This window comes from Saimiri boliviensis, chromosome 11 (assembly GCF_048565385.1).
Source record: "Saimiri boliviensis isolate mSaiBol1 chromosome 11, mSaiBol1.pri, whole genome shotgun sequence".
Lineage (NCBI taxonomy): Eukaryota > Metazoa > Chordata > Mammalia > Primates > Cebidae > Saimiri > Saimiri boliviensis.
In genome coordinates this window covers 92525104-92549409 of record NC_133459.1, presented here as the reverse complement: position 1 = coordinate 92549409, position 24306 = coordinate 92525104, and the positions used below count along the sequence as shown (strand labels likewise).

The 24306-nt window shown below is 46.1% G+C and overlaps 1 protein-coding gene across 1 annotated transcript in view; it reads left to right on the top strand.

The window, feature by feature from the left end:
* The window catches only part of LOC101042188 (NBPF family member NBPF4-like), a 65521-nt gene that overhangs the window by 4791 nt on the left and 36424 nt on the right, over nucleotides 1-24306 (top strand). Inside the window, exons 3-6 of the mRNA XM_074381553.1 lie at nucleotides 5089-5303; nucleotides 6327-6399; nucleotides 7412-7623; nucleotides 14221-14227. Of these exons, the coding sequence (XP_074237654.1) occupies nucleotides 5089-5303; nucleotides 6327-6399; nucleotides 7412-7623; nucleotides 14221-14227 (507 nt within the window). The remainder of the gene's footprint in view (nucleotides 1-5088; nucleotides 5304-6326; nucleotides 6400-7411; nucleotides 7624-14220; nucleotides 14228-24306) is intronic.

The window sequence follows — 24306 nt, the reverse complement described above, 5'->3', positions numbered from 1 at the left end:
CAGAGAGAGGAGGATTGTCTCTTCCCTCTTGAACTGAACCTGCCCTTTGCTTTCTGGGACCACTACCTTATGGCTCCTACCAAAATCAGCTGGGAACTACTAGGGTCCAATCCCTCATAGTTTAATCTTTGTCATCTCAAAATATATACATATAGATATACTATAAATATATACATATACACACACACACACAGACGCATACACACACGTGCACACACACATTTATATTCCTCTGGACCACAGGCATTTGCCAAAACATGTTGTGACCTTCTGATTAGAGGGCTCCTTGAGGACATTCTCACATAAACCTCCATTGAAGTATCAGAACTGATCACTCATCACTTTCCGTTATTAAACCTTCTCTGCTATCTCACCGTAGGCAATATAAAGCCCTGGTTCACTCTCAGGCACAGCTGGCTAAAGGATGCAGGCTGGCAGAGCGTTATATCAACAACCTCAGCCCAGGTAAGGTGGGAATAGGCCCTGATGACACACAGCCTCAGGCTTATGAAAGTCCCCAGACTGCCACACCTCCACAATGACAATTCTATTTCCTTCCACTAAAAATTTGTAACCATGACATTACCAGGACTTCCTGGGCAAAAACTGAGATGGAAAACCCATGGGGTTGGAGGTCACAGTATTGCAAATGTCTCCTCGTTTTTTGCTGGAACGTGGTCTTTGGGGCAAGAGGGAGCATCCGTCCAGTTGTAAAGGACAGGAAGAAGGCTGTGAAAGGAGGCAGCATGTTAGAGTAAAAAGAGCCCTGACTAAGGTTGAGTGTTCCAGGCTCTAACTTCAGCAGTGTCTTTAGCAATTGTGAGGAACTGATTAATTTATCCTTCCTGAGTTCCTTTGTCTACATCTGTAAAGGCAGACAAATTGTCTCTTGCACTCAAATGTGGGAACACTTATGACTATATTTCACGATGACATAAAGCCCCTTGCTGTGTGGTGTTGGAGAAGGCACTTGACGTGGGGGCATTTGGTGGCAGGAAGCCGTCTATTTGAAGCACTCCACGTGGAGCGTGTGTTCCTGGATAAAACAGCGGAAGCCTCTTGGAAGGCCCACGAAGTCCCCGATGTGTGGAGTACTGTGGGACAAGTTAGATTTTCCTGTCGATAAGAGAAAGATACAGGTTTTAATATAAGCTGTAACATGACACAAAGCAAGTGCCTGGGTATCAGAAGTGAGGCAGCATTGGGGAGACAGCTGCTGAAGCTTAGAGAGAGGCTGGACAAGCCTTTAATAATATGGGGAGTAAGATTTCTTTTCACTATTTGGCCACATCTTGATGGGACCCTCCAGATCAGAAACACGTTGTCTGATGGATTATGGAAACTTGTCAGGTTAAAGATAAAATATGGGAGTTTTCAGTACAATGCAGACCCATATATGCATGCTCATGTCTCAGTACATGAACAGTCAGTACATAGGGCTGACTGTGATTCCAGTGGGTGAAGTGGGAAATATTTCAATAGATGCTTCTGTAGTTCCAGAAAATTATGAAGAGGAAGATGAAGATGATACAGATGAGGAGGTCGATGAAGTACAAGAATCAGCTGCCCCCAGGTAACACTGAATAATCAGGAGGGGTAATGGGTGGTGAAATATGGAAAAGGTCTCAGAAAGAACACAAGGCAGGTGAGGGTAGTCACAGATTCCAGATGCAGGATACAGATAGCTGCAGAGTGCGCTGATTTCACCCACTCACCAACAAGGAAATAGCCCTGTTAACATCCTTGTCCATTGTCTTCATGGTACCTGTAAGCACGACCCTCGATGACCTCACTAGCCTTTGAGACTTCCTGCACACACAGAGGAGACTTGTCCTCCCCTGTAGTGAAGCCAGGACGAGATGCAAAGCCGCTTTCCACATGGTTGTATTTAGACTCCTGTTAGGGAAGGTAAACAGCAAAGAGGCAAGAAGCAGAGGAACTGGGAAGCATCTAGCACAGCTAAATGCCAAGAAGAGTACCTGGAAAAATTTACGTTTCATGTCACGATGTGAAAAATTTAAAAAGTCTAGGAGGTACACCATCTCAGGGATCTACCGTGGCTCAGACACCTGTATTTCCTTGCCCACAGTATGTTAAATACAACCCAGGTTAGACACACTGTGGCAGCTTTCTTTGGTTCTGTGTGTGGGCTGTGAAGACTGTACCATACAGAAGCAGCTGAGTCTCTGTCTTCCTCAGCTCCTGTCTGTCCAGTGCAATGAACACCAGCTGCTCTCTTCCTCTCTGGTTCCCATGGCAGTCATGCTCTGTTGAAGAGAGAGAAGGATTGCCTGTTGTCTCTTAAGCAGACCATCCCCTTTGCTTTCTGGGACCACTACCTTATGCGTCCTGTCAAAACCAGCTGGAAAATCCTGGGGTCCAATCCCTCCTTGTTTAATCTTTGTCATCCAAAAGCATATAGATATAGATATAGATATAGATATAGATATAGATACAGTTATAGATATAGATATAGATACGCTACAGATAAATACATACACACACACACACACACACACACACACACACACACACACACATTTCTCTGGACGAGAGGCACTTTCCCAAACATGTTGTGACCTTCTGTTTGGAGGGCTCCTTAAGGACATTCTCACATAAACCTCCATTGCCGTATCAGAACTGATCATTCATCACTTTCCGTTATTAAACCATCTCTGCTATCTCACCGTAGGCAATATAAAGCCCGGGTTCACTCTGAGGCAAAGGAGCTGACCCAGTTACGGGAGAAGTCACGGGAAGGGAGAGATGCGTCCCACTCACTGAATCAGCATTTCAAGTCCCTCCTCACTCCTGATGACCTTGACACGTCCCAGGGTCAGGACCTCCGAGTGCAGCTGCCTAAGGGGCGCAGGCTGGCAGATCGTTATGTGAGCAGGCTCAGCCCAGGTAAGGTGGGCACAGGCCCTGATGACACACAGCCCCAGGCTTATGATAGTCCCCAGATCGTGACAACTCCACAATGACAATTTTATGTCTTTCCACTAAAAATTCGTAACCATTACATGACCAGGACTTCCTGGGCAAAAACTGAGATGGAAAACCCATGGGGTTGGAGGTCACAGTATTGCAAATGTCTCCTCATTTCTTGCTGGAACGTGGGCTTCGGGGCAAGAGGTGGCATTTGACCAGTTTTAAAGGACAGGAAGGAGGCTGTGGCAGGAGGCAGGGTGTTAGAGTAAAAAGCGCCCTGGACTAAGAATGAGGGTTCCAGGCTCTATCTTCAGCAGTGTCGTTAGCAACTGTGAGGAACTGATTAATTTATCCTTCCTGAGTTCTTGTCTCTACATCTGTAAAGGCAGACAGATTGTCTCTTGCATTCAAATTTGGGAACACTTACGACTATATTTCACGATGAGATAAAGCCCCTTGCTGTGTGGTGTTGGAGAAGGCACTTGATGTGGGGGCATTTGGTGGCAAGAAGCCGTCTATTTGAAGCACTCCACGTGGAGCGTGTGTTCCTTGATAAGACAGCGGAAGCCTCTTGGAGGGCCCATGAAGTCTCCGATGTGTGGAGTACTGTGGGACAATTTAGTTTGTACTGTCGTTAAGAGACTGATACAGGGTTACTGTAAGCTGTAACAGGACACAGAGCCTGTGCCTGGGTATCAGAAGTGAGGCAGGATTGGGGAGACAGCTGCTGAAGCTTAGAAAGAGGCTGGGCAAGCCTCCAGTAATATGGGGAGCAAGATGTCTTTTCACTATTTGGCCACATCTTGATGGTGACCCTCCGGATCAGAAACACGTTGCCTCATGGATCACGAAAACCTGTCAGGATAAAGATAAAATATGAGAATTTTCAGTACAATGCAGACCCATATATGCATGTTCATGACTCAGTACACATAGGACTGACTGTGATTCCAGTGGGTGAAGCGGGAAATATCTGAATAGATGCTTCTGTAGTTCCAGAAAATGATGAAGAGGAGGATGAAGATGATACAGATGAGGAGGTCGATGAAGTACAGGAATCAGCTGCTTCCAGGTAACGCTGAATAATCAGAAGTGGGTAATGGGTGGTCAAATATGGAAACGGTCTCAGAAAGAACACAAGGCAGGTGAAGGTAGTCACAGATTCCAGATGCAGGATACAGATAGCTGCAGAGTGCGCTGATTTCACCCACTCACCAACAAGGAAATAGCCTCGTTAACATGCTTGTCCATTGTCTTCATGGTACCTGTAAGCACGACCGTTGATGACCTCACTAACCTTAGGGACTTTCTGCACACACAGAGGAGACCTGTCCTCCCCTGTAGCGAAGCCAGGACGAGATGCAAAGCCGCTTTCTACATGGTTGTCTTTAGACTCCTGTTAGGGAAGGTAAACAGCAAAGAGGCAAGAAGCAGAGGAATTGGGAAGCATCTAGCAAAGTTAAACACCAAGAAAAGTACATGGAAAAATGTACATTTCATATCACAATATCAAAATTTTAAAAATCTAGAAGGCAAACAATCTCAGGGATCTACCGTGGCTCAGACACCTGTGTTTTATTGACCACAGTATGTTAAATAAAACCCAGCTTAGACATACAGTGTGGCAGCTGTCTTTGGTTCTGTGTGTGTGCTGTGAAGACTGTACCATACAGAAGCAGCTGAGTCTGTGTCTTCCTCAGCTCCTGTCTGTCCAGTGCAATGAACACCAGCTGCTCTCTTCCTCTCTGGTTCCAATGCCAGCCATGCTGTGTTGCAGAGAGAGGAGGATTGTCTCTTCCCTCTTGAACTGAACCTCCTCTTTGCTTTCTGGGACCACTACCTTATGCATCCCAGCAAAACCAGCTGGAAACTCCTGGGGCTCAATCCCTCCTGGTTTAATCTTTGTCATCTCAAAGTATATAGATATAGATATAGATATAGATATAGATGTGCTATAAATATATACATATACACACACACACGCACACACACACACACATTTATATTCCTCTGGACCACAGGCATTTTCCCAAACATGTTGTGACCTTCTGTTTGGAGGGCTCCTTGAGGACATTCTCACATAAAACTCCGTTGCAGTATCCGAACTGATCACTCACCCCTTTCCGTTATTAACCCTTCTCTGCTATCTTACCGTAGGCAATATAAAGTCCTGGTTCACTCTGAGGCAAAGGAGCTGACCCAGTTACGGGAGAAGTTACAGGAAGGGCAAGATGTGTCCCACTCACTGAATCAGCATTTCAAGGCCCTCCTCACTCCTGATGACCTTGACACGTCCCAGGGTCAGGACCTCCAAGTGCAGCCAGCTGAGGGGCCCAGGCTGGCAGATCGTTATGTGAGCAGGCTCAGCCCAGGTAAGGTGGGCACAGGCCCTGATGACACAGAGCCCCAGGTTTATGAAAGTCCCCAGACAGCCACACCTCCACAATGACAATTCTATTTCCTTCCACTAAAAATTTGTAGCCATGACATGACCAGGACTTACTGGGCAAAAACTGAGATGGAAAACCCATGGGGTTGGAGGTCACAGTATTGCAAATGTCTCCTCATTTCTTGCTGGAACGTGGGCTTCGGGGCAAGAGGTGGCATTTGACCAGTTTTAAAGGACAGGAAGGAGGCTGTGGCAGGAGGCAGGGTGTTAGAGTAAAAAGCGCCCTGGACTAAGAATGAGGGTTCCAGGCTCTATCTTCAGCAGTGTCGTTAGAAACTGTGAGGAACTAATTAATTTATCCTTCCTGAGTTCTTGTCTCTACATCTGTAAAGGCAGACAGATTGTCTCTTGCATTCAAATTTGGGAACACTTACGACTATATTTCACGAAGAGATAAAGCCCCTTGCTGTGTGGTGTTGGAGAAGGCACTTGATGTGGGGGCATTTGGTGGCAGGAAGCCGTCTATTTGAAGCACTCAATGTGTAGAGTGTGTTCTTGGATAAAACAGTGGAAGCCTCTTGGAGGGAACACGAGGTCCCCGATGTGTGGAGTACTGTGAGACAAGTTAGTTTGTCCTGTCATAAGAGAAAGATACAGGTTTTAATATAAGCTGTAACAGGACACAGAGCCTGTGCCTGGGTATCAGAAGTGAGGCAGGATTGGGGAGACAGCTGCTGAAGCTTAGAAAGAGGCTGGGCAAGCCTCCAGTAATATGGGGAGCAAGATGTCTTTTCACTATTTGGCCACATCTTGATGGTGACCCTCCGGATCAGAAACACGTTGCCTCATGGATCACGAAAACCTGTCAGGATAAAGATAAAATATGAGAATTTTCAGTACAATGCAGACCCATATATGCATGTTCATGACTCAGTACACATAGGACTGACTGTGATTCCAGTGGGTGAAGTGGGAAATATCTGAATAGATGCTTCTGTAGTTCCAGAAAATGATGAAGAGGAGGATGAAGATGATACAGATGAGGAGGTCGATGAAGTACAGGAATCAGCTGCTTCCAGGTAACGCTGAATAATCAGAAGCGGGTAATGGGTGGTCAAATATGGAAACGGTCTCAGAAAGAACACAAGGCAGGTGAAGGTAGTCACAGATTCCAGATGCAGGATACAGATAGCTGCAGAGTGCGCTGATTTCACCCACTCACCAACAAGGAAATAGCCTCGTTAACATGCTTGTCCATTGTCTTCATGGTACCTGTAAGCACGACCGCTGATGACCTCACTAACCTTAGGGACTTTCTGCACACACAGAGGAGAACTGTCCTCCCCTGTAGCGAAGCCAGGATGAGATGCAAAGCCGCTTTCCACATGGTTGTCTTTAGACTCTTGTTAGGGAAGGTAAACAGCAAAGAGGCAAGAAGCAGAGGAATTGGGAAGCATCTAGCAAAGTTAAACACCAGGAAAAGTACCTGAAATAATGGACATTTCATGTCACACTGTGAATATTTTAAAAAATCTAGAATGCATACCAGCACCATCTCTGGGGTCTACCGTGGCTCAGACACCTGTGTTTCCTTGACTACAGTATGTTAAATACAACCCAGCTTAGACACACAGTGTGGCAGCTGTCTTTGGTTCTGTGTGTGTGCTGTGAAGACTGTACCATACAGAAGCAGCTGAGTCTCTGTCTTCCTCAGCTCCTGTCTGTCCAGTGCAATGAACACCAGCTGCTCTCTTCCTCTCTGGTTCCCATGGCAGCCATGCTCTGTGGCAGAGAGAGGAGGATTGTCTCTTCCCTCTTGAACTGAACCTCCCCTTTGCTTTCTGGGACCACTACCTTATGCATCCCAGCAAAACCAGCTGGAAACTCCTGGGGCTCCATCCCTCCTGGTTTAATCTGTGTCATATCAAAATATATAGATATAGATATAGATATAGATGTGCTATAAATATATACATACACACACACACATGCACACACATGCACACACACACGCACAAACACATAGCAAGTCCTGGGGTCCTATCCCTCATGATTTAATCCTTGTCATCTCTATCGTACCTGGTTCATCAGGGACTTTCAGAAAGCTGAGGAAAAGGAAGTCCCTCAGGACTCTCTGGAGGAATGCGCTGTCCTTTCTTCAAACAGCCACAAGCCTTCTGATTCCAGCCAGCCTCACAGGAGTGCCAAAGTCACATTTGAGGAAGACAAAGTCGACTCTGCTCTGATTTTAAACATTGAAAGCCCTCAGGATGAAGGGGAGGATGCTCTAAACATTCTCCCAGGTAGCCTCCATATTCTTTGTCCCTCGCCCCTCTGTCTAGGCTGAGGAAGGTCAATTCTGAGCACAGGCTGTATACATACACATTGGTTTGGATCAGAAAGCAGGATGGAGCTGGGGGCAGTGGCTCACACCTGTAATTTCCGCACTTTGGGAGGCCCAGGGTGGATCACGTGAGTTCGGGAGTTCAAGATCAGTTTGGAAATGTCAAATCCATCTTTACAAAGAATTCGAAAAATTACCCCGGCACAGTGATGCATACCTGTGGTCCCAACTACAGGAGGCTGAGGTCGGAGAATCATCTGAGCACAGGAAGTTGAGGCTGCAGTGAGTCAGGATTGCACCACTGCACTCCACCCTGCATAAAAGAGAGACTCTGTTTCAAAAAAATGAAGAAAGGAGAAAGGAAGGAAGGAGGGAAGGAATGGAGGGAGGAAGGGAGGGGAGACTAGGATGGCCTATTTAATACAGATGTCAGTCGGCCCGATGGCTTCCCACTTCTCCCTGGCCCCAGTATCAGGTTACTGGACCACAGGCAGGTGTGACAAATTCCTAGCCACCTTTGTACAGGAGGTGTACAGGAGGTATCTGTCAGCCTTCTGGCCCGGTTCCTATGCCCCTTGTCACCTGTAATGATGTCATCGTTTTTCTGTACACTGTCCATGGAGTTTCTATGCTTGTCCATGGCCACTGACAGCCTTGTCTATGTATGTGGAGATGACGTTTTCCTGGTTTCACTTTTCTCGGCCTCAGTCTTGGTCTCCTGTAAGTCAGCTTGTCTTAGCTATGCAGTCACCTTGACACCAGGACAAATAGAAATAGAAATTTCTCTAACAATTCATCGAGCAGGATATGTGATGAGGTAAATCGGTACTGCAGCAACACTTCTGGAGAGTAGTTAGGGCCAGTTTTGAAGATTATGGGGAAAACGTTTTCTTTAATTGTTTGCACTGACTTAGGTCAGAGTATGATATGTGATTATGATCTATCAGATGAAGGAGATTCTGTCCCATGGATCTGGAAAGCAGGCTGAGCTACTTCTGATGAGACTTGATCTAGAGAACATTAGATTCCGCCTGTCAGAATATCATTTTCATACACTGAGGATATTGATGTCCCTTGCTGTGACTGGACACTCATTTAGTCCTGTGTGAAGTGTGATTTGCTGACTGTGACCTGCTCTTTTGCATTTGTTTACAGGAAATCAAAGTGATCATGAGGAAGAGGAAGGGAAGGCGCCCGTGCCCCCCAGGTAACTGGACTTGTGGGGTGTTAGCTCAAAAGTGACACCTGGAGACCAGGGATCCGGGGAAAATAGGAAAAATGTGATCAATAGAACTGTCTTACACATTCATCCAACTGCACATGACCCCGTTAACAATGTTGTCTTCTTTATTGTGGTACTTGAATACGTTTCAATTTCTTAATCCTTTTCAAGCATCGGAACTGACAGTCACTTGAGCCAGGTGAACTGACCAAACTCAGGGATTTCCTGATGTCACCTGCTGTCTGCCTCTTTGGCATTTCCCTGTTTGCAAGTATTTGCTAGCAGGAAAGTGAATGAAAACAACTCATGTCGTGCTCACACTTTTGAGAACAAGTGGGGTTGAGGATACAGGAACTCTCTCTGTGAAGATTCAAGAACCTGTATTCATTTGGCCTCTGATGCTAATTTCAACAAAATGTGTGTAGAAGTGCCGAATGCACTGTGTCCTGGCAGTTTCCCACGGGGATCCCTCCATCACTTCCTCCCCAGCTCGTTGTCCGCCCGGTGCACTGAGCACCTGCCGCTCTGTCTCCTGCTCGGCACAGGGAAGGATGCTTGTGTCTCTCTGAGCGGACGGTATTGGCTTCCTCCGGTCTCTCCTGTGGTCCTCCCTCTAGAACCAGCTGGGTGCGGTGGTTTCGGTCCTGTCCGCTGTTTCTCTTCCGTCTTCTTCACCCCAGGCTGAGCCAGGAGCTACTAAAGTTGAAGGAGCAGGAAGCCCCAGAAGACTCCCTGGATGACATGTGCTTGACTCCTTCAGTTCACTGTGACCTGTCTGACTGCCACCAGCCTTATAGCGACACCTTGTCCTCATTGGAGGATCAGCTGGCATGCTCTGCTCTGGATGGAGCCTGTGAGTACTCCAGCCTGAAGGTCACAGAACTCCACGGTCCTCCCAGGCAGCCTCTGTATGTTTTGTTTCTGCAACTTGTGTCACGGAGTCAGACCATCCATGCAGGCAGGCGCTGTCAACTGAGCCTGTTTTGAATCTGACTCTTGGCTCCATTTTTAGTCACAGACATCCAGTGGGAGGAAATTCCTCTTTTCCTGTCCCAAGTGCCTCCTCGGTCACATGGCTTCTTCTCACAAGAACAGGCTGTGGACATGAAAACAGGAAAGAGGTCAGGACTTATAGCAAGGTTTTGGCCACAGTGGCCCATCCGGATATATTTGCATAACAAACCTTCTTCTGTAAGACAGGGCGTCTCTCTTTTCAGAAATTATGTTGCTAACTGCACACCTTGAACAGGGGCCTTATCTCTTCTCTGGCCATCCACACATCCAGGCAGTGGTGCACCATGATTTCAGAGGCCGTTTTATACTTCCTGTGTCTGATAAGGATTCTCTCTCCAGGGATCCCCAGCTCAGGGGCCTTGGACCGTTGCGGGTCCATGACCTGTTAGGAGCTGGGCCACACAGCAGGAGGTCAGCGATGGGAGAGCATGACCGCCTGAATTCTGCCTCCTTCCTGCCAGATCAGATCAGCAGTGGCATTTACATGATGTCTGTCTGTGTGGCCTGGGTGGCTTTACTGAGAGGCAGGGAGAGCAGGGATGGGTGTTCTGGGTGTGCTTAACAAAGGGAAAACTGAGATTGTTCCTACTGAAGCCCCTTCTCCATTCAGCTTCCACCCAGGCCGCCTGTCCCCAAGGGACTTGGGGTGGAGACTTGAGCCACCGCCTGTCAGAGGTGCAGATGTCACAGACACAGCCGGAGCCAAGCACCCTGGTGCTGAGCTGTCTGCGACTACAGCTGGATCAAGGGTCTGACTGTGGGAATGGCTTAGCCAGGCGGGGCCTTTCCATCACCACCTGCAGCTTCACAGTCAATGCTGACTCTCGGATCCAATGCTCCTTCCAAGGTAGGGAAGGAAAGGGGACAGGAAGGTCTAGTCCAGGTCTTGGTGGTCACGGTGCTGCGGGTGGAGCATTGAATGGGGCCTCTCCGTGCTCACTCGGGGTCAAGTTAAATCCATGAGACTCCAGCCCGGTGAGCTGAGCCAGAGCCTGGGGCTGAGGACAAAATCTGCTCTCAGGTCCTGGGTTTCCCTCCTCCTCGTTGTTCACTTTGGCCGAGGATTTTGTCTTTTTGGTATACGAATCTCTGTTTTCTTATCTGAGCTACCTACAAAATACTTTCTACCGGTACTCATTGCTGAGAATATTTATTATAATTTCCAAAGGGCCTGATTCAATAACAATTGCTCAATAGACCTATAAATACGTGTTATCTCATCTGTCTTTCTGCCAAGTTTACATTTAGAAAGTGACTTCACAGACTATGTCTTCTCTGAGGTCGAGCAGTTGTGACGCTCTCTGTTCTCTAGAGTCCCCTATTCCTTTCCTTTCTCACACACACTCCTCTGTCGGTTTTCTTCCTCTCCTTCCCCATCCCCCATGAAGCCAGTTCTCCACTCTCAGGCACTTTCAGTGACAACCTATGAGGCACATTCAGGACCAGGGTAAATCCTGGACCAACATGTCAGTCTCATGCCCCGTCCAGCTCCTCTTTCTCCTTTCTCTGCTCTTTTGAAAACAAAGGGCAATCTTCACATGGGAAGTGTTCACATCAGTCTCTTTATAAAAATGCATTTAGTTCATCATCTCCACTCATGTCCTCGATCATGTCCTCAGTTTCCTTCTCACAGGGGTCCACTTCTGCTCAGATTTCCTTAAAACCCTGGATCCTGTTCATTCTCACTCTTCGTCCTGGTCCATATCTCCTCCTGGAGCCCTCAGCTGAGGAATACGGGGACCCCCGTCCTCAGGAGGAGGGAGGGTCACGTGAAATAACGAGCACCATTTGGGTCCGTAGAGAGGACACTTGGAAGGCACTCAGCGGGTGTCGGGGGATGTGCAGTCCTTGACACGCGCCGTGTAACTTATTTAAACTGATTTCTTCCCACCAGATTCTCTGTTTCACTATGGATTCTTACACTCCCAGCCAAGACCCAACACACTGGCTCAAACGCACGTTGTCTTCCTCATGTTCCATGGAGTCCAGGGCCAGAGCCAGGCTCCCGGTAAGAGCACAGGGTGAATGCCTGTGTCTCACTCACAGCTTCCTTGGTCATTTCTCCCTGGTGTCTCACAGGTCATCTGTTTCTTTGCACACCTTTTCTTTCTCATTCTTCTCATATTTCTATTTTTTTTTCAATTTCAATGGAACAGAATATTGATTACACTGTTACATTAAATATCTCCCAAATCCCTATATATGAGTTTTTCATTAGATTAATATCTACAGATACATGCATTTACATCATTTGCCATGTATGTGATGTACATTTGGTGTGTATGCTACGTAGTGTGTATATATATATGCAGTAGATCATATAATTACGCAAGTTTTGTAAATTCTCCAGGTTCAGTCTTCCCCGGTTCTTTTCTCATCGGCTGCTGTCACCTCTGTCTGGTCTCACCTCTGTGCCCCATGGGCCGCCACCTGCCAGGCCCTTCCACCCCCACGTCCGTTTGGACGCAGCTCTGATTTAACTTTCACTTTTATGATCTCTTCCCTCCCCAAAGCACTGCCTACACACAGTGTGAGTCCCGTGCTTTTGCCTTATCTACCGGAAGATTTTGTGTTTCTTAATCTTTTGTTTCTTGAATATTTTTGTGAATCTGGAGTGCCTTGGCCTCCTGGCAAACTTGTCCTTGCTGAGTAATGTCAGAAAGATCAACAAAAACGAAAATATTAAATCGCTCTATTGGCTTCCCCTCACCGTTTAGACTTTCTTGTCCAAGGCCACATTCCTGATTTGACGTCCTTTGGGTGGAAGAGGAAGTCACGGTAAGATCATGGATGCCAGTGGGTGTCATTGGCTGTCGTTTTGTTTTCAGAGCTGGTTTTAGCCTCCTCTGTTGGGATGAAGAACCCTCCGCAGCTGGAAGATGATGCACTCGAAGGCTCAGCAGACAACACACAAGGGGATCGAGTCACTGACAACATTCACGCCTCCAGCGTTCTGAAACCAAAGATGATGAAAAGAAAACTCCCATTCAGCAAGTGGATCCCTTGGCCTTCATGCTTAGGGGGCAGAGGTAATCACATCTATGGCTCTTAGCCGCACTCACTTCTTATTTCTCCCTGTCTGTGGTGACAGCTCCTTCTCCCGCTGCTTTCTCTCTTCCAGCGGCTGCTGTCATCTCTGTCTGGTCTCACCTCTGTGTCCCATGGGCCGCCACCCTGCCAGGCCCTTGCACCCCCATGTCCGTTTGGACGCAGCTCTGATTTAACTTTCACTTTTATAATCTCTTCCCTCCCCAAAGAACAGCCTACGCACAGTGTGAGTCCCTTGCTTTTGCCTTATCTACCGGAAGCTATTTGTGTTTCTTAATCTTTTGTTTCTTGAATATTTTTGTGAATCGGGAGTGCCTTGGCCTCCTGGCAAACTTGTCCTTACTGAGTAATGTCAGAAAAATCAACAAAAAAGAAAATATTAAAGTCACTCTATTGGCTTCCCCTCACCGTTTGGACTTTCTTGTCCAAGGCCACATTCCTGATTTGACGTCCTTTGGGTGGAAGAGGAAGTCACGGTAAGATCATGGATGCCAGTGGGTGTCATTGGCTGTCGTTTTGTTTTCAGAGCTGGTTTTAGCCTCCTCTGTTGGGATGAAGAACCCTCCGCAGCTGGAAGATGATGCACTCGAAGGCTCAGCAGACAACACACAAGGGGATCACGTCACTGACAACATTCATGCCTCCAGTGTTCTGAAACCAAAGATGATGAAAAGAAAACTCCCATTCAGCAAGTGGATCCCTTGGCCTTCATGCTTAGGGGGCAGAGGTAATCACATCTACGGCTCTTAGCTGAACTCACTTCTTATTTCTCCCTGTCTGTGGTGACAGCTCCTTCTCCCGCCGCTCTCTCTCTCATTTGTTCTCTCCAGCGGCTGCTGTCACCTCTGTCTGGTCTTACCCCAGTGCCCCCTGACCTCCCACCCTGCCAGGCCCTTTCTGTTCCCATCTACTCATTGCTCTCTGAACTCTGCATTGTTCCTTCTTCTGTTGTCTTGAGGATCCCTCTCACGGCCACAGGAGAGCCAGGCCTCCTTTTGCTCCTCCACATGCACAGTTGAAGCTGCTGAACACAGAATTCTTTGCCTGGAATTGCACACTCTCTTGGAAAATTGTCCTTTCCTCCCTGTGTCCCCAGCTCCATTGCCTCTTTCTGCAGGGAGCATTGCTTTAATTTATCATTTACACGTAGGTTTTCCTCTTGAGTTGGCTTTGGAGGAACCCAGCTAAGTCAGCCCTTACTCGTCTCTTGTTCCTCTGAATGAGAAGTGTTAAAGCTGAGCACGGAGAGTCCCACTTAGAAAACTAAACTAGAACCTGGGTCATAGGTGAGAGTTCCCTCCCAGACTGGAGTCAGGTTTGTCTTCAGCCCCAGACATGCAGTCTTGTGACAGTGCAGATGGAATTGCCAGGGACTCAGTAGTCTCGCCTCATGGACTCATCTGTGCTGACATTAACTGGGTGACATTTATGACATTCAGAAGCACATGCAGAGGACAGGACTTCAAAACTGCATACATCACGAGATAGAGGAGTCTAACCTCTCTCCATTTTATTCTCATTTCCATTTCTACACATCCAGTTACGGGTCTAAAATGCGACTCAGACGAATCTTGAGGCCAGGGTATATGAGAGAGCATTTTCTGAATTAACTTTGAGAAAAGTGACTCCAGGACCTGCTTTATGCATACACAAGATGACAGACAAGCAGGTGTCTACAAGACAATCTTTGCTTTGGCCCAGCACAATTGATAAGAGAGAGATTTCACTGAAGTTGTCAGAGAGAAGACTAAAATCCATGGCACCGCAGGAAACAAAGCCAATCATGAGACAAATGGGGAAGGGAAGAAAGTGATGGGAAATTGGGTGGTTCCATTTGGTCTCTCTAAATCCCACTGCCATGGAATAAACACCTGGTGAGATTTCAGTTAAGATGCATGCCTTGAACCCGCACCTTGAGATTCTCACTTACATGTTCGGGGGTGTGGTTTGGGTGTCTGTAGTTTTAAAATGATCCCATGTGATTCTAACATGTGGCTGAAGATGAGGAAGACAACCGGTCTTCTACCACCTCAGGCTGCCAACATGGAAGTTTTCCATGTGTGGCTACTCCAGAGAAAGGCTGAGCATCCATCAGCATTTGATGGGATCCGTATTACCCTCTCAACAGGACAGTTCATACAGCATAGCAAAAAATCAGAAAGAAAACCAAGAAAATTAAGAGATTCGACCTTTAGCTTCTGCTTGAAATATACTTGCTCAATTTTGAATGCAAGACAAAGTGAGAAACAGTCATTACACTAACACCTAATGTATGGAAATAATATCTCCCGTATTACATAGAGTGGAATTTAGTGTTTTCTTTGGCAGTTTAAGGTAAATCTTGCAGTTGACGTTTAACCACACAGAATTTAAAGCCCACTAACTGGCTCAGCAGGGCAATGTGAACGTTTTACTTTTGGTCAATTATTGTTCTTCCTCAAAGCCCCCAAAGAGAACTTATTAGTCTTACTCTCCTCAAGAGAACAAATAACAAATCAAGACTGAAATTCTACAAGAGATTGCCTATGAATACTTCTTTATGCCACTCTTAAAGCTGACATTAAATACTAACAAGGAACCTTTCAGCCTGGTGTGGTGGCTCACGGCTGTAAACCCAGCACATTGGGAGGCCAAGGTGGGCGGATCACAAGGTCAAGAGATCGAGATCATCCTGACAAACATGGTGAAACCCCCTCTCTACTAAAACTACAAAAATGACCCGGGCCTGGTGGCACGCACCTCTGGTCCCAACTACTCACGAGGCTGAGGTGGAAGAATCGCTTGAGCCCAGGAGGCGGAGGTTGCAGTGAGCCAAGATTGCACCACGACACTCCAGCCTGCTGACAGAGCAAGACTCCTTCTCAAATAATAAAGAAAGAAATTTCTCCCAAAATGTACTTGGGGAAAAGAAAAAGTGGGAGGAGAGAATGTAGTAAAACAAAAACTATTCCTTTTCACCTTGTACTTCAGAGTTTTGTTGGTCTAGATAGCGAAAATATTCCTAGCAATGCCTTAACGTGTAACCAGGTATGCATTCAACTTCCGGGCATTAGGGAAAATAAGTAAGTCCATAGTTACACTCCCCACTCTCTGCTCATTTCATTTTGACTGTCTTTGTTTTTTTGTTTTGTTTTGTTTTGTTTTTAATTTTCTTTCTTTCCTGATCCCATTTGAAAGAATACTTATAATTATGTTTGGGTTTTTTTCTTTTTAAATTTTTTAACCAACCAAGTTAACACCACAGACGTCGTATTTCTTTACAGAACCTTAATCCTGTCCCAGCCAGGGTAACCCCACAGCCTCTCCTGACTGCCGAGACCTCCAGATTGGACCCTTCCCTCTGGCTTCCTCCAATCTCTATTGAAAGGGCCTCAGTGCCTGGTTCTAGCTCCGGGCTGTCAATAGCAAGTCATGTGGCCTTAGTTCAGTCTTACCCCTGTGGCGTCACTACTCCTGTGTTTAAAAAGGTGGAAGAGGACGTGGATGCTGTTTGAGGTTCTTGCTGCTTTTTCTATCCAGAGTGTTACCCATGGCCCTTTCGCTCCTCCCCAGAACACTGGGACATGGAGTTGTCACGGGGTGGGCTTCTCTGCAGAGGGTCCTCCTTCTGCAGTCCTCTGTGTCTGAGCATGCATGATTGATGCTGAGCACACCCTCACTGGGAGGAAAAGCCATCACTCTGCTCCAGACAGAGGGGATCAGGAGGAAAGGGGCTGATGTTCCCGGCTGCTGGTTGGGCATAGGTGGGGTCCCTATATCCTGCACCCCAGGCTGACAGGAAGTTCATGGAAATTCAGGGGTGTTTTTTTCTCACTTGTGAATGGTGCTTCCCCCTTCAGGCAGTCCAGTGCTCACCCTCAGCTCAAGCTCCCAGCAGGAGATCGGTTTGCCCCTGGGATATCATCACGCAGCCGTCCCTCCAGACTCAGCCTTCAGGAGCACCTGAAAAAAATGCTCATTGGATTATCTTTTCTCTCTCCCCTACAGGCACCAAATACCGCCAGAAGGAAGCAAAGAATGAAAGGATGTCAGGGAAAAAAGGGGGTCACAGCCTTTTCCGCTTGATGAAAAAACACTAAAATGGCAAAGCAAGTTCAAGTCCAAACACAAGTCACTGCAGGGATCCTTCACTGAGGATTGCATTTTAGACCACAGAATGCTCTTGATGATTTCAGCCCACTAGGCTCCTTTGATTCCTCCAATTGCGATCAGTACCAAGGGTGTCCAATTCCCAGACGGACAGACAGCATTGACAAGCCTCAGCACTGCTCCTGTCAATTTCTATCCTGTAGAGAACAGGAGTCCAGAGCTGCTGGCAGGGGACAGCATGTCACCCGGGACTCCGTCAGGGCAGAGTATCGACAATGTTATCTTCTTGCTGCAAATGCTTTGTTTGCAGAGGACAGGTCCGCTGTCTGGCTCAAAGGTCTACATTCTCAAGTCGCCTGAAAGGGTCCTTGTGATTAAATTCAGCTTAAACATCTTGCCAGGAGCACTGCAGAGTCGATGCTATGAGCTTCCTATTCAGTCCACCCGTGGGCAGAAAAGGCCCAGTGTGTCCATCCCCATCATCGTGATACTAGCTAGAATGGGCACTTGGTTAAGGAGGAGTCTAGGAGCTCTGTCCCTTGTAAAGACATCTTATATGCAATTAATTTGAAAAGTGGTTTCAAAAGTATAAACATCTGTATTCTAACCATCTTCCTCTTACCATTTTATCATCAATTAAACACCCTGCCTGTGTTAGTTATTATATTGATATTTGTACATGGGGAATATTCTCTCTCAAAATTTTACTATATACTTGTTTTTACCGGCATTCTTCACAACAAAGAATATTCCCTGCCCAAATTTTAACTTTCATCCAAAATGAATCTTAATTTGTTTTGCTGGCATTCTGTTGTGTAAAAGAATATTCTCTGCCCCAGTTTTAATTTTCACCCAAAATTAATTTTAGTCTATTAGTTATAATATTTAAGCTTTGTTTAATAAAGATTTTTTTGCCCGTGACTCTGGACTAGTGGATTTTTTACAAACAATGTTTTAAGTTTTTATTATTATGATTGGTTTGGCAGATAAACCTACAGATTAATAAAAAACATTCTTATTTTTCTGTTTATATTCTAAACTCTTCCATATTTTAGTCTATATTTACCATATGAGGTAGATGGTGTTTTCTGTATTTCTTTGTTGATGATACTTGTTTTGCGTGTGTGTGTGTTTGTGTGTGTACACGCGTGTGCTTTGTTATTTAAGAAGAGTTGTATAGCTCTTGATTAACATTGCACTAAGGTTTTGACATCACTAATCCCCTTTTAACTTGACACACTTCTGCTATTTGGTTTATACATTTTAATTTGTATCTTTCAACTTCAGATTTTTACCACTAACAATCAAAGCAATATTTTCCTCTTCTCTTTCCTCTTTACCTGCCATTTCTCATTTGTTATTTCAACCCAAACATAAAGTGACAGCCTATGTGTCCCACCTGTCCTCACCTTGGTTTTTGGTGTAGATGTACAATTAAATATGTTGACGCACATGAGCTATTCAAACGTGTGTCCTAGGTATCCCTTGTGGAGTGGAATTTATCCGTAGCAGAGTCCTCCTGAGGGAATCGGGTCTCGCTAACTATTGCATGCTTAGGGAACTTTTCCCAGTCTTCATACATGGGTCACATCACCGCATATACAGTACTTGCTAAAAAGGATTTTTTCTTATGATTTTAGGGCGTACTGTTTGGCGTTGGGAGACATCACATTTGCTGTCTCTGGGATTCTATTTTGTTCTACCAGGACCTTTAATTTCTGCCAGTTACCTCATTCATTCTCGTCACCACAAGTCTCCAGAGGATGCTTCCTTTGTCCAAGCCTCCCGGTCTCCCCGCAATGCTGCCCTTGGAAGATCGGTCCCTCTGGTCCTCTGCACCGTGAAGCCCCTGCCCATCATTCCCCAGTAGCAGGTTCTGATCCACCAGGTCTCAGGCGTGTTCTGTGCTTCTCCACACTGGCTGTCTGAGGTTGGTTGTTCTGGGTGTTCTGTCGCGAACAGGCCCTCCCTGCTGTGCTGGTTTCTGTTTGCATACTGTTTCCTGCTCCCTCTGCTGTTGTGTGGCTCCCAGGTCCAGCTAAATAAAATCACCTGAGGGCCACAGTGTTCCCCAGCCCTGGTTGGGGGCAGGACTATGGGTGGCATTTTTGACTCTGTGTTAATCCCTAGGGCTTTGAAGTGTATGTGGAGAAATTCAGCTATTATCTATCCTACTTCTTCAAATGCAGAACTTCAGTAGTTTAAAAAAGGAGAAATAATCATATACTAGAACATCTTCATATTCATTGGCCAGCTTCAGCAACAGTCACTGAATAGCCGAACTTTTAAAAATACAATCCTTCCGGCCGGGCACGGTGGCTCAAGCCTGTAATCCCAGCACTTTGGGAGGCCGAGGCGGGTGGATCAGGAGGTCGAGAGATCGAGACCATCCTGGTCAACATGGTGAAATCCCGTCTGTACTAAAAAAATACAAAAAATTAGCTGGGCATGGTGGCGCGTGCCTGTAATCCCAGCTACTCAGGAGGCTGAGGCAGGAGAATTGCCTGAACCCGGGAGGCGGAAGTTGCGGTGAGCCGAGATCGCGCCATTGCACTCCAGCCTGGGTAACAAGAGCGAAACTCCGTCTCAAAAAAAAAAAAAAAAAATACAATCCTTCCTACTTATTAAATGTTGTGTATGTGTACATGTACACAGCATGTGTGTGTGTGTGTGTATAAATATATATATATATATATTTGAACATATGATTATTGAGGCTGCAATCCCCGAGATGGAAAGCTAGATACTCAGGAAAGCATTTTCTTCTCATTAGACCTTGTCCTCCTCTGGCCTTTGGTTGATTGGATGACGCCCACCCACCATAGAGAGGGCAATCTGCTTCACTGAGTTTGTCTATTTTAGTGTCAATGTCATCCAGAAACACCCTCTAGCGCACACCCAGACAAATGCTGGAACAAATGTCCTGGCACACCGGGGCTCGGTAAAAGTTATACACACAATGACCCATTATACAGGTCCTTTGACCTATGTGGGGTTTTCATATTTTTCTCCCAATTTGTAGCTTTTTATGCTATTACCAGTGTCTTGTGCTGATCAAGAATTTTTAATTTGTATAAAGTTGAATTCATGAATCTTTTCTGTAGTACTTTGTGTTGATATGATAACGATGTATATTTTGTGTCTAACTCTACATCATGAATATTTCTCTTATGTTTGCTACTGTATGTTTTCTAGATTCGCAGTTTATGTTTAGTTCTATGATCGATTTTCAGTTACTTTTCGTGCAAGTATAGATGTTTAAGTGGATTTTTTTCTTTCTTTGTTATTGGTTTTTACTTCCACTTTTACTTCAAGTTCAGGAGCACATGTGCAGAACGTGCAGATTTGCTCCACAGGTGACCGTGTGCCATGGCGGTCTGCTGCACAGAGAATCCGGATCATCGCATTGCCTAGGTATTAATCCAGCATCCATTAGCGTCTCTTCCTGATGCTCTCCCTTCCTCAACCCCCCACCGTCCATGTGTTCTCACCATTCAGCTCCCGCTTCTAAGTGAGAAGATGCAGGGTTTTGTTTTCTGTTCCTGGGTTAGTTTGCTGAGGATAAAGGCTTTCGACTCCATCCGTGTCCCTGCAAATGACATGATCTCATTTCTTTATGCGGCTGCATAGTATTCCATGGTGTATATATGCCACATTTTCTTTATCTAGTCTATTACCATGTTTTTTGGTGTCTCCATCAAAGATCAATTGATCATAGACGAGTGGGTTTATTTCTCGGCTGGGTCGGCTTCCAAATACTTACTCATTTCCCCATATAGGTGTCTTTCCAGGCCTCAGAATCTCTGATGGTTTACCGAATGTTGTGTATGTTACCTTATTGAGTGCTGGATATTTCTGTGTGCCTATGTATTTTTAGCTTTCTTCAGGGATGCAGTTAAATCACTTGGAAACAGTCTAATCATTTTCCGTCTTGTTTTTATGATTTGTGAGGTGGTCCAGAGCAGGGCTCGTGGCCCGCTACTGAGCAAAAACCTTTTTGAAACTCCTATCCTTTGTCCTGTGGATTATGAGTTAATTTGAGTTTCAATGATCATTCAGGCACCACTCCCAGCCCTGTGTGTGAGCCAGGCACCAGACTCTCTAATCTTTTCAAATGATTTTCCCTTTGACTTGGGAATATTTTCATCAAATGTAGGCTCTGATCTGTACTTTCTTAATCAGCACTATGCTGACGCAGTAGGGATACCCTCTGTGAGTCACAGTAATTTACTTTCTGCAGCTCTCTCCTGGCTGGATCCTATTTATGGGTTTTATGCTACTTTGGGTCTATGCTACCCTGGACACTCTGCTCAGTGTCCTTAACTCAAAGGTGTCCACTGGGGTCCTTTTCACTTTCTCCTCCCTGTACTCAGCTTGGAAGCTCTCTCACGGCAGTCAGTGGAAGCAATTGAGGGGCTCGGCTGTCTGGTTCACATCTCTCAAGGGTGACTATCCTTTTCTGCTTAATGTTCAGTATCTTGAAACCCATCTTTTTGTGTATTTTACGTTCATAGAGAGTGTTCTCTCTCTCTGCAAGGAGTGAAAAACATACCTTTGTCTTTCATATACCATCTTTATTTCAGTCGCTTTTGGGAAACAAGTGGTTTTTGACTACATGAATGAATTGTATAGGGGTGAAGTCTGAGATTTTAGTGCTCCTGTCACCGAAGTAGTGTACAGTGTACCCTATATGCAGTAAAAAACCTGCTGTGAGTGTGAGGTGTGTTCCTCATGGATTGGGCCTACGGGCCATGACACCAGCTTCCCAGGAATCAGGAACAGTAAAACCCAACCTTGGGGAGAAAGGTTAATATTCTTCATGTGAGAACCAGGCTCTGGAGCTTCAGAACGTGTTTCATTCTTCAACAAAGGCATATATCAGATGTGATAAAATCCTGCTTGAACCCCAAACGTTCATGTTACTAAAAACATGAGTGTTTGGGGTTCACGCAGGATTTTACCACATCTGATTTAATGTAGAGGAATTGAGAATAAGGTTAGGAGAGAGGCTAACTAAGAGACAATGTATCATAAGCTTCTCTTAAATGAACTGAGATCATGTAAAACTCGGAGTGCCTAACTGGGCTTGAGCCACCAACCTTTTAGTTAGCAGATAGAAGAACTCAAGAACTCCAGATCATGCAGCAGAAACACAGGCACAGACCCTCTGCGCACACTCTCTCCAGCCTTCATGTTGCAGCACCCTGGGCTCCTCTGCCCAGGGCAATTGCAGCAGCTCCACAAACCATTCAGCCCATCTGCAGCTCCCATTAGGCGTCTGCAAAACATCAGAGAATCAATTAGCAGCAAAGTTGCAAGACTCTCCTTTGCCCAAAGGCAGAAGAAAAGACTCAAAATAAAAGTGACGCCTTTATTTCACCCAGCTGAAACTTTCTTTTTCTTTTATTTTTTCTTTTTTTTCCTGACGGAGTTTTGCTCTTGTTACCCAGGCTGTAGTGCAATGGCCCTATCTCGGCCCACCGCAACCTCCGCCTCCTGGGTTCAGGCAATTCTCCTGCCTCAGCCTCCCGAGTAGCTGGGACTACAGGCATGTGTCACCATGCCCATCTAATTTTTGGATTTTTAGAAGAGACGGGGTTTCACCATGTTGACCAGGATGGTCTCGATCTCTTGTCCTCGTGATCCACCCGCCTCGGCCTCCCAATGTGCTGGGATTATAGGCGTGAGGATACAAGTGATGTTTTACAACCCATTTGTCTAGATCTCGTAGCAAAGCCTGGTCTTCCCGGTGTTTGTGCCTTATCGCCAAAAGCCAAAATCATCAAGGACATGGCAGGCTCTGTCCTTCTCCCAGGGGGACACAGCCCTTCCCTCACATCCTCTTCCCACAAAACTGCGGGACACTGCTCCCAACCAACTCCTTCCTCCTGACAAGCTGGAACTCTGCAACTGTTCAAACAGCTTTTCATTTTTTTTTTTTTCCTGGAAATCCTGTCACTCCTATCTGGGTTTCCCACTCGTGCCCTTTTGGGTTGATCTTTCTTCTCTTTTATACTTTTGAAAGTTTCGTTTGATTTCTAAACTGTATCTTTAATATGTTCCTGCAAATCTCTCTCTCTCTTTTCTTATCCCTGATACTATGGTCTTCATTTTCATGAGGCATATTTTTAAGTTGATCTCTGGATTAAGGAAAATGAAGATGGGTCAGGCCACCAATTCCACACACTGCCTAGATAGGGAGGGAAGGGGATTTCACTTCCTCAGTCCACAGAGCGGCCGTCGGCCAGGTAGGTTCATCCGGATAAAGGAGGAAGATGCTTTGGTTGAATAAAGGAAACTGCCCATCACTCACGTGTGGTTCCCAGTATCCTATGTACTGGCAGGAAACTGTGTTTTCTTTAATTGTGTGAAACATTATGCATAATGGTACACAAAATAGAAATGTGCAGGCTAATGAATCGCTACAAATGAACATAGCCCCACCTAGATTAACACCCAGAACCGGGGTAGGTTCCAGAAGCTTTCCACCTGTCCCTTCCTGATCACAGCACCCTCCCTGCCCTCAGCAGTTACCACACACAACCGTGATGTTCCTTTTCTTGTTTGTATTAAAATTTCTGCTGATGGTGCACTCCTAACAGGCCTCAGTTTATCTGCAATCGTACCCTGTGTGTTCCCTCGTGCTTGGCTTTTTTCACTAACAAGGATGGATTTAATAATCATCAGTGATTCTCATCTAGAATGACCTGGGACAGCTGGATTCTGATTCGGCAGAGAGACTCCACCCCTCACAAGCAGCCTGGCCTGCACCTCCGTTTCATTTGAGAGATTCTTGTGCCTTAGACTCTGCAGAACCCCAGAAAAAGGGATTTGTAAATGAAGCCTGAGCGGGTGGGCAGTGGAGGGCCCGTTCTGCTCCTGAAGCAGAACTTGGGGAGATCCAGTAGAAAAGAAAGGAGTCCCCAGAATCAGAAAAGGGGAGGAGAGATGAGAGGATTTTTTTTCTAGAACAAGGTTGGGGGATGAGAGACCAGAATGAGGTGTGTGTGAGGAGCAGGGTCAGGGGATGTTCGCTGCAGGGAGAGGTAGCCACTCTGGGGCCAGGAAAGAGAACCAACTTGTTATTCAGCTCACTCTCCTCCTCCTCCTCCTCTCTTCTCCTGTCTCTCCTTTATCATGTCTACCAGTTCCAGTCTCTGCTATTCTGCATCTCATCAGGGAACACAGGGTGTGCTGTGGACTGAATGTTTGCGTCTCCCGCAGATTCTAATGTTGAAATCTTAACCCCCAAGGTGCTAGTATTAGGAG